This window comes from Diabrotica virgifera, chromosome 6 (genome assembly GCF_917563875.1).
Source record: "Diabrotica virgifera virgifera chromosome 6, PGI_DIABVI_V3a".
Classification (NCBI taxonomy): Eukaryota; Metazoa; Arthropoda; class Insecta; order Coleoptera; family Chrysomelidae; genus Diabrotica; species Diabrotica virgifera.
The window spans coordinates 110,114,306-110,128,867 of record NC_065448.1 but is presented as its reverse complement, the minus strand read 5'-3'; the positions used below and the strand labels follow the sequence as shown (position 1 = coordinate 110,128,867).

Below are 14,562 nucleotides of genomic sequence, written 5' to 3'. Positions count from 1 at the left end.
TTTTTAAAAAGGACTAAGAGGAAAATTTAACTTGCACTGAATGAGTCCGGTTGAATGTGTTTAGCAATAATTATTGTTTTTTATGTTTATCCTTATTATGTAATATTGTCTCCCTGTGAAAGTTCATTAAGTAGATTTTGCAGGAGGTAATAAGAATAGAATTGTGTAAAAGTTTATATTGAAAAAATTATAAAAAAAAAAAAAAAATTATACAAAAAAATATGTATACAAAAAAATATGTATACAAAAAAAATGTATAAAAAAAATTAAATCTTATTAAAAAAAAAAAAAGTATAATAAATTATAAAAAAATAAAAAAGAGAAAAAAAAATTAAAAACACAAAGAGGGTGTAAACCTCCGCGGGGTTGATCCGGGTTGAAGCCTTATCGCTGTGTAAAAAAAACATATATTTATTAGCATTTAGTATTAGTATTTAGTATTAGCATGTAGTTTTTTTTTGTCGATTTAATTATTTGTAAATTAATTTAAGTTGGTTAGGGCGATGAATGAGGAGTATACCTACTGGTCAATTAAATGTTTCCACTTCTACATATGTATGTATGTATGTGCGTGCATAAGTATTATATGTGCGCACATGTACCTAATGTATTATGTAATGCAATGTATTATATTTGGAATATTGTTGCAAACAGTAATTTATTATCTATCGTGGCTGAATGGATCAAGTAATCCAAAGCCAATAAGAAAGAAAAAAAAAACTAATGGTGCCACAATAATGAATTAGATGGAACGTACACAAAAGTTTGGGGGGTTTAAGGGAAGAAAACCCCCATAAATTTTTTATGGGGTGGGCAAATTTCACTATAATTTTGTTTTAAGATGTTCCTGACATAGGAATGATACATGTCCATTTTCAATAAAAAATCTCCAATAGTTTTCGATATATTGAAAAAAAATCGATTTTCATTTTGTAACTTCAAAGGGCTGTAACTTTATTTATGGGCACATTTGTACTAAGGTAAGTTAGGTTCAATCGAACTATTTTGACCCCAGAATGTGTGGTATAATTTATGACCAATATTTTCGGGACACCCTGTATAATTACTATAATATGTATGTTTTCGTTATTTAATGTATCTAATGTTAATGTTCTTGTACCAATGGCCATAATAGTTGTCGAGGTACTTTATGTAAATAAAAATAAATTTAATTGTATTCATTTTTGTGTTAAATGTATCGTGTATTTTGATTGTTTTTAACAGATGACTTGTATTGGTTTTTGTTTAAACCATTTTCTAAGAAACACAAAACAAAGGTGCTTTAAGTTGGTTAATGTCAGTAAGAGGTTAGTGTCATTTTTAAGAAATTGTGTGAACTATTGCAGCTTGTTGGTAACATTTTGCTATTGTTTTAATTACAGTGCAACGGGAGCCGAGAAATTTGGCTGAGAACGTGCTCAAATAGTGGTTTTGCACAAAGAAAGTTTGTAGTTAGAGACGTTTCGTAGGGGAGCGGTTCGGCGTACACCATTCATCAGCCTCACGAATGATGGAACGGTACAGAGAGACCAGTAGTTACTCTACACGTTCAGTACAAAATCGAAATCGTGTAACAACGCCTGTTCAAGACCGTTCTTTACTACTTCCCACCTTAAAACAACGATTCGTAACTACCAGAAGCCTAGAATCCCAACTTAAAGATGTTCATAAAGTTAGAATCAGCTATTAAACTGTTCGCCAACGGCTCAAGGAAGGTAATTTGGTAAATCGTATACCTACCAGAGGACCAGACTTGACCGTAGCTCATCGCAAAGCGCGTTGCGAATTTGCACGAAATTATGTCCATTGGTTGGAGGGTGATTAAAATAGTGCTGTTTACAGATGAGAGTAGATTATGATTTTACAATTGTGCGTATTCACGTGTACCGACGTCAAGAACGAACGATATGCGTAGTGAAACGATGATATTCGGTGGAGGGTCGTCTTCTGTTATTGCTATACAAGCATATTTGACTCTCATCAGAGAACAAAACTCTACTCCATTGGCCAAGGTACTAATTGACCTGTTCTGGGCAAATGAAGTCGAGTTTGGTCCTGACGCACGTTTAACTTATGCCCTATGTTAGCTCCCCTGGGAGTCAAAGTGACAGTCTTCAGTCTTCTCCTAATTATCCACCGAGTAACGGTGACGTCTCGTACATTCAAGGTGTCAAGGTTTCATACAAGGCACTCAAGACAATGAATCAATCGCCCTTTTCTGTCGTTACACGTTGCGAACCTCAACTTGGTCGCCGACTGTAGCTATAGGTCTCCTGTCATTGGCAGTAAGCCCTTGAGACCACAGACTGCATCATAAGTAGGCGACGGGCGACAGTCTTTTGAGTTTAGCCCTCTTGTAATAATTCAATTCCCTGGGCCGCACTCACTTGTGAAGTATTTATTGTAAAATATTCACTTACTGCACTTCGAAGTGTACACACACATCAACGTTTAAAAAGCGACTGAAACGACCACCGGAAAATTAATAGAGGTGTACATTGCGTAGAATATGCTGTTACAATATTTTCCATACAGAAGTAATAAAACTTTACAACATGATACCAAGTTGCATACAACAGTAACACAAAATAACACAACATAGACACTTACAGACACTAAACAGATACTTACAAATATCTGATACACGAGATCAGAATAAGCAGAGACAATCAAACACATGAAACATAGAGGCGAATAGGCCTTACGATTTATGACCAATGTGTTTTGCCTGTACAAACTTATGGGGCAGAGACCTTAACACTGACGGAAAAATCCGCAAATAAACTCAAAGTTATACAACGAACCATAGAACGTGCAATGGTGAACGTAAGCCTTCGAGACCACATAACAGGCAAAGATCAGGAGTTCAAGACGTCATCGAAAGAGCTACGACGCTTAAGTGGAACTGGGCAGGGCACTTAGCTAGCACACAAGATAGACGGTGGACACGACGAATCATGGAATGGAGGCTCAGAAACTGTAAAAGAAGCTGAGGATGACCACCGACTAAATGGGCCGACGACATAAAAAGACGACATAAAAAGAGTAGCGGGAAACTGGCTACAAGCGGCACAGTGTAGAGAACACCGGAAAGAACTGCGGAAGGCCTATGTCCAGCAGTAGACGCGATTGGCTTATTGATGTTGAACACAACATAAAATAAGTAAGAATATGGTACAGTTCAGGATTGGCAACGTAGCGCTAGGTGTGAGTATATTAATTGTATTTTGCTCCTGCATTAAACCCGAATTTTCCTCGAAATGCAGAGTGAATCAATTATATCTAATGTATAAAGTGTGAAGTTAAGTGAGTAATCTTAGCGCGGAACAAAAAATAATAAACAAAATATTAAAAGTGTTCTCCAAATTGGCAAAAATAAAAGGTAAGCATAACACATAAGCAAATAAAACATCATCGATATTACGATATTCGAAGTGGAACCTCGTTCGATTGGAACGCGGTGTTGCCAAGTCGACAGGGAAGTCCTGTAAATAGGGAGAATCGAAATAGTATATACTGCTCAATATAATTTTATCAAAAACAAAAAAGAAAAAGTAAGACGTTACACTGAGAAAGGTTAAGTTTCTGAGGAGATAGTCCGAACGAGACCTTTATCGCAGTGAAACGAACCAGTTGCAATGAGCAGAGAAGATAAAAAATACGAAGAGCTATTTCGAATAGAAAGTGACGGTACTACGACAGACGAAAACGACAAGAAGAGAAAAGAGGAAGAATTGGAACGGGCTTTCAACAAAAGTCGAAAAATAAGCAGATCTCCCTCCTAGAGAAAGGAGAAAATGGAGGAGAATGTACAAAAAATTATGGAAATGATGGCAGGAGTAAGTTTAAAAATCGACGAACAATCAAGAGAACTTAGCGAGATGCGTAGTGAGCAGAAAGAATATAGATATGAAATAAGAGAGCTACGACAGGAGAATATAACATTAAGAGAAGAAAACACGAAACTAAAACAGGTAGTTTATCAAATAGAAGAAAGGCTTGAAAGTTTAGAAAATCAAAAAAGGCGAAAAAATATAATTATACAGGGTTTGAACATAGATAAAAATGGCCCAGATATCCTAAAGCATCCAATGAAAAATTTTAGGCAGACAGAATTAGAAGTAGATGTACAAATAGAGAAGGCTCTGAAGTTAGGAGAAAAAGTGTGTTTGGTGGAGCTTGAAAAGGAAGAAGATAAAAGAAAAATCATGCGAAACAAAACCAAATTGAGAAATCGAGAAGAAGGTGTAGTTTATATCAACGATGATCTATCAAAGAACGACAGAATTGTACAGAAACGTGTCAGACAAAAAGCGCAAGAACTAAGAAAGGAAGGAAGAAAAGTGAAAGTAGGGTATAAGAAAATATATGCCGATCATGAAATATGGCGCTGGGATGGAAAGAACCAAAGGTTGGTGGTAGAGACCAAAGCAAAAAACTAAGCAACAGCAATGAAAGGAAACAAAGGACGACGAAAAATGCAAAGAAAAGTAATACGAATTATGGAAATAAAACAAATCAAGACAGCAATAAAAAAAGCCGAAAAATGACAAGATACAGTTTGCAATGGACAAGGCAATTAGTAAAAATAACAAAAAGAAAACTAAAGTCAACTTGGGTACATGGAATGTAAGAGGCACATACAAAACAGGAAAACTCAAAGAATTAATTAGAGAAATTAAAAGACATAATGTAGAAATAATAGCTTTACAAGACACAAAACAATTGAAAACAGAAATAGTAGAAATAGAAGACGTGGTATTTTTTAAAAGCGGGGGAGAAACCAGAAGGTTAGGAACAGGTTTTATAATACAGCGAAAATGGAAGGAAATAGTAATGGCATTCCAACAAATATCAGATAGATTATGCACAATAATATTTAAAGGGGACAAACGAAACATAAGTTTAATAAATGTACACGCACCGATTGAAGATGCCACAGAAGAAGAAAAAGATGAATTCTACGAACAATTGGAAAGACTGCAACGCCAAAGTCGGAAGAGAGAATATATATGAGCACATAATAGGGAATATATAGTAAGCATGAGGTGTCGAACGATAATGGCCAAAGAATAATAGGCTTTGCAACAGAAAGGCAAATGGTGATAAGAAGCACACAATTACGCCGAAAAGATATATATAAAGGAACGTGGATTTCCCCTGATAAAAAGACAGTAAATCAGATAGACCATATTTTAATAGAGAAGAAACATGCAAACAATGTAATAAATGTAAAGAGCATGAGAGGAGCGGACTGTAACTCGGACCACTACTTGGTGAGAGCAGAATACAAAATCGAACATAACATAAAGAAAAACAATAAAACAAAAGAAAAAATTGGAAAACAATTCAACATAGGACTATTAAAAGATAACAACACACAGAAGAAGTACGAACAGGGAATAACCAACAGACTAATCAGGGAACAAGAAACGTCAAACCCAGACAAACAATGGGAAAATATAGAAGAAGCAATCTCAAACATAAGTAAATCAATCCTAGCGAATACCAAAAGAAAACACAAAACAAAAGATTGGTATGATGAAGAATGTCAAGAAGTAGCAGAAGCTATAAGAAAGGTAAGGCTCAAAAATCTCACAAATGACGAAGAAAGCCCTATAGAAGAATACAGAGAATTGAGAAAAATCATGAAACGAAAATGTAGAAGCAAAAAGAGAAAATACAAAGAAAACAAACTGAAAGAAATAGAAGAAAAATTTCAAAAAAAAACTAAGATCATTCTACCAGAAAGCAAAAAAATGGAAAGAGGATATCAAAAAAACAACCCATATATGAGAGATGATAAAGGGATGTTGCTAAATGAGCCGGAAAAAATAATGGGAAACTGACAAAACTATTTCACAGAACTGCTAAATAAGAGCGAAGTACAAAAGCAAACAAACCATGAAATTGAATATGATCAGATAGCAATAGAAATACCCACAGAACAAGAAATAAAGAACGAAATAAAGAGCTTGAAAAGTAACAAAAGCCCAGGAATAACAGAAATATCGGCCGAAATGATAAAATCAGGAGGGAAAAGACTACAGAAAGAGATATATGACCTGATAAAAAGAATATGGGAAGTAGAAAAAATGCCAGAAGAGTGGACCATAGCAAGGATATAGCCTATACATAAGAAAGGTGATAGAATGCTATGCGAAAACTACAGAGGCATCGCACTATTAGAAATAGTTTACAAAATCTTGGCACAAAGTATAAGAAAAAGGCTAAGTCAATATTCGGAAAAAATACTGGGAGAATACCAGGCAGGTTTTAGAAACAACAGATCAACGACTCACCAAATATTTGCCTTAAAAGAAATACAGACTACCTGTTACGAACATAGTATGTATGCTTTTTTTCATAGACTTTAAGCAGGCTTACGACACAGTAAATAGACAGCGGATGTACGAACTGATGAAAGAATTGGGGATACCAAGTAAAATTGTCAGAATGGTGAAGATGACGATGGAAGACACAACAAAAGTGTATACATCCAAAAAGTTTGAAACCAAGGAAGGATTACGACAAGGAGATCCACTATCAACAACAGCATTCAATCTAGCATTGGAAGGAATAATCAGGAAAAGCAGAATAAGCATGTAAGAAACGATATTTAAAAACGGCCACCAATGCATAGCATTTGCAGATGATCTGACGCTATTATCAACAAGCAAAAAAGAACTACAAAAGTTAATGAAAAACATAGTAACAGAAGCCAAAAAATTCGGACTTAAAATAAATGAAGAAAAGACAAAGTATATGATAATGGGAGAGATCCAAAAAGAAAAAGAGAATAACATCATAGTACAAATAGATGGAGAAAAAACATACTCGTTCAAAAGAGCCAAAGAAATTATTTACCTGGGAGCCAAAATAGATAAAAATGGTCATGAAGAAGGGGAGATAAAGGCAAGAATAGCTAAAGAAAATAAAAAATATGGAGCATTACGCACATTATTAAAATCCAATTACGTATCAAGAAAAACAAAAATAAGAATTTATAAGACTGTTATCAGACCTACAGTAACATACGCATGCGAAACATGGGTGCTCAAAAATTCAGAAAGAGACCTTTTAGAAAGATGGGCGAGAAGTGGAGAAGAAGAACCAATAAAGAATTGGAAGAACTATATCAAGAGTCAACGATCACGACGACGATCAAAGCACAGAGAATACGATACTTGGGGCACATCGAGAGAATGGGAAGTAAACGAATGCCAAAAATGGTACTCTCACGAAGACCAATACAAAAGAGGAGGAAAGTCAGGCCAAGGAAAAGATGGAAGGACAGTGTGTATGAAGACTTGAAGAAAAGTAACATTGAGAGATGGAAAGAACTAGCATTGGACAGAAGGAGATGGAGGGAGGTGGTGAAGGAGTGTATAAAAAGACTGAAGTGTAATTAAATAAAATTTATAAGTTTTATAAGTTATGTAAGTTATATGAAGTTATTTATTATATTATTTATGTAATCAGAAATGTAAACATTTAGCCCTAGTAGTCGGAGAGATATAAGCGGATTTTGTGCGTGATAAGTAATATGGAAAAACTATACGGGGATATGTTGAATTAGTTGTGTACATGACGTTCACCAACGGCCGGAAACCAGAGTTGGGGCCGAGGGTAGTTATAAGGGGTCAAAGTCGCGGATTTTATTATTTTTTTTTATGATGCTCATGATCGAGATAGTGCACCAAAATTTGGGACTAAATAGGTCATGCCGTAACTAAGTGAAATCTCTAGGGGCGGAACGCTGCGTGGCCGACAAAGGGGTGGGGGTAGGGGTGAATATAAAAAATATAAAGGGTTTTTTGCGACGTTCGTGATTGAGATAGTGGACCAAAATTTGGTAATGAGTAGATCATGACATTACTAAGAAAAATCCCCAGAGCCGGAAACCAGAGTTGGGGATGAGGGTAGTTATAAGGGGTCAAAGTCACCATTTTTATTATTTTTTTTGTGACGCTCATGATCGAGAGAGTGCACCAAAATTTGGGAATAAGTAGGTCATGACGTAACTAAGTAAAATCTCCAGGGGTGGCACGCTGCGTGGTCGACAAAGGGGTGGGGCAGGGGTGAATACAAAAAATATAAGGGGTTTTTTGCGACGTTTGAGACGTTTGTAGATTGAGAAAGTGCACCAAAATTTGGGAATAAGTAGACCATGACTTAGCTAAATAAAATCCCCAGAGCCGGAAACCAGAGTTGGGGATGAGGGTAGTTTTAAGGGGTCAAATTCGCAGTGTGTATTATTTTTTTGTGACCTGGCACAACATTTGTCCCCCACGAAGCGTTCCGCCCCTGGAGATTATACTTAGTAATGTCATGGTCTACTTATTCCCAAATTTTGGTGCACTATCTCGATCACGAACGGCAAAAAAACCCCTATATATTTTTATACTCACCCCTGCCTTCCAACCCTTTGTACCCCAAGCAGCGTTCCGCCCCCTGAAGATTTTACTTAGTTACGTCATAACCTACTTACTCCCAAATTTTGGTGCACTATCTCCACCATGAGCGCCACAAAAAAAATAATAAAAATTGCGAATTTTACCCTTTATAACTACCCTCGTCCGCCACTCTGGTTTCCGCCTCTGAAGATATTACTTAGCTATGTCATGGTCTACTTATTCCCAAGTTTTGGTGCACTATCTCAATCACGAAAGTCGCAAAAAACCCCTTACATTTTTTTATATTCACCCCTGCCCCACCCCTTTGTCGGCCACGCAGCGCTCCACTCCTGGAGATTTTACTTAGTTACGTCATGACCTACTTATTCCCAAATTTTGGCGCGCTATCTCGATCATGAGCATCACAAAAAAATAATAAAAAACGGAAATTTGACCCCTTATAACTACCTTCCTTTCCCACTCTGGTTTTCGGCTCTGGGGATTTTATTTATTTATGTCATGGTCTACTTATATCCAAATTTTGTTGCACTACCTCAATCACGAACGTCGCAAAAAACCCCTTATATTTTTTGTATTCACCCCTACCCCCACCCCTTTGTCGGCCACGCAGCGTTGAGCGCCTAGAGATTTTACTTAGGTACGTCATGACCTACTTATTCCCAAATTTTGGTGCACTATCTCGATCATGAGCGTCATAAAAAAAATAATAAAAACCGCGACTTTGACCCCTTATAACTACCCTCGGCCCCAACTCTGGTTTCCGGCCGTTGGTGAAAGTTATGTACACAACTAATTCAACATATCCCCGTATAGTTTTGCCATATTACTTATCACGCACAAAATCCGCTCCCAGTTCTTAGACTATAGGCCTACAAGACCTGTTGCGCTTAATAAAAAAAATGGTACAGTTCATCGAGTGAGCCGATTTTTTGCTCGCAGCTGCAGTTAAATATGCTTTATCTATAGTCCGTTCGCTATAACTTTTCCCATGCGGTACCAATCATTTTCAATCAAACTAAGTCAAAACAGAAAGTGAAACGTACGCCGATGTGTGTAGTATATATGTTATAGTCAAAGCCCGAATTTCAGGCACTCCTAGGTTTGACTAGGCAATCCTCAGGTCTGACTGACGGTCTTAGTCAAAGCCCGAAATAAATTACAGTTTCGGCCTTTGACTAGTCAAACCTAGGAGAGACTAAGTTGGTCAGGCAAAGGTCGAAATTTAATTTTATGAAATGGGGGTTTGACTAGTCAAACCCCGATCAGCTATTAAAATGTCGTAATTTGTTAGATTAGGTTTATATAAAACGTCATTTTTTAATTGTAATATTTATTATTTTTATACTGTCGTAATTAAAATTAAAAAATTTATTTTATTTTTAGAGTTTATTCTCACATATTGATGTTGAGGCATTATGGGATTTAGAGTTACACAATAGGTTAGACCAGTGGCTTTCAATTTTTTTGAGTGATGTACCTACCACAAAATTCTTATAATTATTTTTGGTACCACCTAACTAAAATACCTATGGCGGTAGTTAATCTAATTAACTATAAATATGATAAATTTTTGCTGTTTTTGCGTTTTGTGTACCACTGCACATAATGATATGTACCACCATTGGTACATGTACCACAGATTGAGAAGCCCTGCGTTAGACCTTTTACACTTACATATTTTGAAGAGCAATTCTTATTGCAGTAGCATTTTATACAGCCTTGTCCCCCAAATTTAGATCTTTTGTACTAATTTCTCTTGTTTCTAAAAAAGTGTGTTTATTGTTCCGTATTTCGTACCAACTCTACATAAACCGTCAACTGTTTTATCTTGTATGATACCCAAAATATTTAGAGTATCTCCTTTAGCTCTATCAAAGCTAGGAATAGGTATGGTTAAAGTTTCTCTGATCGAAATTGGAGGAATTTTTTTTCACTTAGTTGTTTCGTAGCATTGGCCTGGGCATAAAGACCTTCAATCGCCTTTCCCTTTATTTATTTTAATCTTTTCTGTCTTTGCACAACGCATGTCTACACAATCTAATTACAAATTATGCTCGAATATGCGTCAGAGCTCTCTTTTTGGCAAATACAACAAATCACACCTGAAGAAGTAATCTGAATTGTTTGACAATTTTCTTCCTCCACTAGTGACGACGGTCCAGGGCCTTCGTTAGTACTATAATGATCCTTACTTTTGATAGTGCTCAGCCTACAGGTGGGTTGAGATTACGAGTGTATTACATTTATGCAATGTAGAGATACAAATGTACCTACTGCTTGAGTTTGAAAATAGATAATAAAATATCTGACAATAGCACGGGCAAAATACGTAAGCGTAACCCGCCTTAATGCTATGAAACAATTAAGTGAAAAAAACTTCCTGCAATTTCTAATGGAAAAACTGTAACAATACCTATCCTTAGCTTTGATAGAGTCAAAGAAAGTGCTCGAAATATTTTGGGTATCATAAAAGATAAAACAACTGACGGTCCATATAGAGTTGGTACGAAATAGGGAACAATAGACACACTTCTTTCAAGAAATCGAATAAGAGAATGCAAAGAGAATTTTCTGAATTGTTTCTAAAAAAAAATTAGTACAAAAGATTCTAAATTTGGAGGACAAGACTTTATAAAATGCTACTGCAATAAGAAACGCTCTTCAAAATTATGTGTAAAAGGTCTAATGTATTGTGTAACTCTAAATGCCATAATGCGTCAACATCAACATGTGAGAATAAACACTAATATAAAAAAAATTTATTTCGACAATATAAGAATAAAATTAAACATTAAAATTAAAAAATGACGTTTTATTAAACCTAATCTAACAAATTACGACATTTTAATAGCTGATCGGGGTTTGACTAGTCAAACTCCGATTTCATAAAATTAAATTTCGACCTTTGCCTGACCAACTTAGTCTCTCCTAGGTTTGACTAGTAATTTTTGTTTCGGGTTTTGACTAAGAACGTCAGTCAGACCTGAGGATTGCCTAGTCAAACCTAGGAGTGCCTGAAATTCGGGCTTTGACTATAACATATATACTACACACATCGGCGTACGTTTCACTTTCTGTTTTGACTTAGTTTGATCGAAAATGAATCGTACCGCATGGGAAAAGTTATAGCGGACGGACTATAAATAATTATATGGATATAATTTAATTTAAAATTATTTCTGTACATACCCGAGCATAAGCCCGTCTCCTGTATAATATATTTCTCCGTACTTTCTTGGAGGACATATTTCTTTAGTCTTTACATCAATTATCTTAACTTTGCAGTTTAAAGTTACCGATCCAACAGTCATTGGTCTTTCTGCAATAATCGAATTGTAGTCTATGGTCTTTGTTGCAGCTATGCACCCAGTTTCTACGAGAAAATAGCTGGATACGAACATTACCTTTGGCATGGATTGCTTTAGTGAAAACATATCGTGCTTTAATGTACTGTTGAGGCCAATCAAAACTGATTTCAAGCAATTCAAATTAAAATCCTAAAAGTTTTACGTACTAATTACTGGATAAAATAAACAAAGAGAGATCGTAAAAACGAAAGATCTGAAAAATAAATAAATCTGAAATAGACGAGATATAGCAAAACACAATCATTAATTTATGCCATAAAGTTTTAGGTAATACATTGTATTACCCAAAAATGACTTTTCATCATCATTCTCTTTGCCTTATCTCTATGCGCGGTCGGATTCCCTAATTGCATTTCTCCACACAATTCTATCTTGGGTCATATCAATATTAATCCCCTTTACCAATATGTCCCGCCTAATCGTCTCCCCCCCCCACGTCTTCTTTGGTCTTCCTCTCCTACTCCTTCCAGGAATCTGCACTTCAGCAATTCTTCGTATTGGGTGATTAACGTATCGACGTAGAACAGGACCAACCCATCTCAACCTATGCTCTCTCATTTTGGCATCAATTGGTGCCACACCTAGACTTCCTCTAATATCCTTATTTTTAATTTTATCCTTTTTTGTCACTCCACTCATCCATCTAAGCATTCTCATTTCCACCACATGCATTCGTTGTTCCTCTTTCTTTTTCACTGCCCAACATTCATTTCCGTACATCATAGCCGGCCTTATGGCTGTTTTATAGAATTTTCCCTTCAACTTCATTGGAATTTTCCTGTCACACAGCACACCACTTACTTCCTTCCACTTCATCCATCCAGCCCTATCTGCACTGCATGCATCTCCATCTATTTCTCCATTACTCTGTAATACCGATCCCAGGTACTTAAAACTATTGCTTTTACAATCAGTTCACTATCAAAAGATACCACTTTATTTGTAGTACCTCTATCTTTAAATGAGCATTCCAAATACTCTGTCTTTGTCCTACTAAGTTTTAAACTTTTTTCCTCGAGACCTTGTCTCCACTGTTCCAGTTTTTGTTCTAAGTCTCTTTCACTATTTCCTACTAACACGACATCATCAGCATACATTAAGCACCATGGAATGTTACCCTGTAGTTTCGCTGTTATCTGGTCCAAAACTAATGAGAATAAATACGGACTAAGTACCGAGCCTTGGTGCAATCCTACTTTCACATGAAATTTATCAGTCTCTCCCACACATGTCCGAACAGTAGTCGTTACTCCCTCATACATATCTCTCACAATCTTTACATATTCACCAGGGACTCCTTCCTTATTGAGTGCCCACCACAGAATCTCTCGAGGAACTCTATCATTTGTTTTCTCAAGATCAATGAATACTATATGAGCGTTTGTTTCTTTACTCCTGTATTTTTCCATCAACTGCCTTATAATGAAAATTGCATCTGTTGTTGATCTGCCCTGCATAAAGCCAAATTGATTCTCGGATATTTCGGTCTCTTCACGTATCCGTCTATCAATTACTCTTTCCCATATTTTCATGGTGTGGCTGATCAGTTTTATAGCCCTGTAGTTTGTACATTGTTGTATGTTTTTGTAAACTGCCCTTGTTTTTGTAAACTGCTTCTCCATTCGTCTGGCATTTGCACAACTTCCATAATTCTGTTAAATAAACCTGCTAGGTACCTTGTTCCTGTCTTTCCCAATGCTCTCCATACTTCCCCAGGAATATTATCTGGCCCTACCTACTTCCTAGCTACTTTCTCGTTTGTTATTTTGGTGACCATTTCTGCTACTGTCTCCGTTGACTCCACAGGCTGTCTGTCAAAATCTTCATTTAATAAGCTGTGTACTTTCTCCATCTCTTTTTGACATCCTTTTCGTGAACTAGTATTTTAATATTTTCATCTCGGATACATCTACTCTGATTAAAATCTTTTGTTTTCTTTGCTCTCTGTTTGGCTATTTTATATATCTTCGTTTCGCCTTCCCTGGTATCAAGTTGATCGTATAGGTTTGAATACGCTTGTGCTTTGGCTTTTGCTACTGCTACTTTCGCTTCCTTTTTCGCGACGATATAGTTTTCAAGATCTGTGTCGGATCTCGTTTCTTGCCACTTTTTATATAATTTTCCCTTCTCTTTTATGTTTCCTTGTACTTCGTTTGACCACCACCATGTCTCTTTATCCTCAAAATTTTTCCCTAAGGTTTTCCCAAGTATTTCAATAGCAGTCTCTCTAATTGTATTAGGGCTTCTTTTTATATTCCAGCAAATTTTGTCTACTATTCTTTTCCTGAATAGACCTTCTTTCTCATCTTTTAGCATCCGCCACTTGATTTTTTGTAGTCCTCTCCGATATTTTGGTTTAAATTCACTTTTTACTTCGATGTCCAGAACAAGCAGCTTATGTTGTTGGCTTACTGTCTCACTAACTATTACCTTGCAGTCCTTGCACTCACGTATCTGTTCTTTCTTATCAAGAAATAGTCAATTTGGGATTGATGTTGTCCACTTTTGTACGTAATAAGATGAGTTTCTTTTTTTTTAGAATGTGTTAACAATCGCCATATCTAGTGCTGTTGCTAATTCAAGCATATCATCTTTAGCTTCATTTGTAGTTCCAAAGCCTAATCTCCCATATATTGCTTCGTATCCTGCCTTGGCTTGGCCCACATTTGCATTGAAATCACCTCCTATTATAACTTGCTCCTCTGACGGAATATCACTCAGGACGTCTCCTAATTGGTCATAGAAAGCTCTTTTTTCATTCTCACCCAGACCTGTTT

General features: G+C 36.2%; 1 protein-coding gene across 4 annotated transcripts in view; it reads right to left on the bottom strand.

Annotated features, from left to right (window-relative positions):
• The window catches only part of LOC114327938 (luciferin 4-monooxygenase-like), a 141,113-nt gene that overhangs the window by 28,960 nt on the left and 97,591 nt on the right, over positions 1 to 14,562 (bottom strand). For all 4 annotated transcript variants that reach the window (XM_028276657.2, XM_028276654.2, XM_028276658.2 and 1 more), the window contains one exon: positions 11,607 to 11,914. In XM_028276657.2, the coding sequence (XP_028132458.2) occupies positions 11,607 to 11,914 (308 nt within the window). The remainder of the gene's footprint in view (positions 1 to 11,606; positions 11,915 to 14,562) is intronic.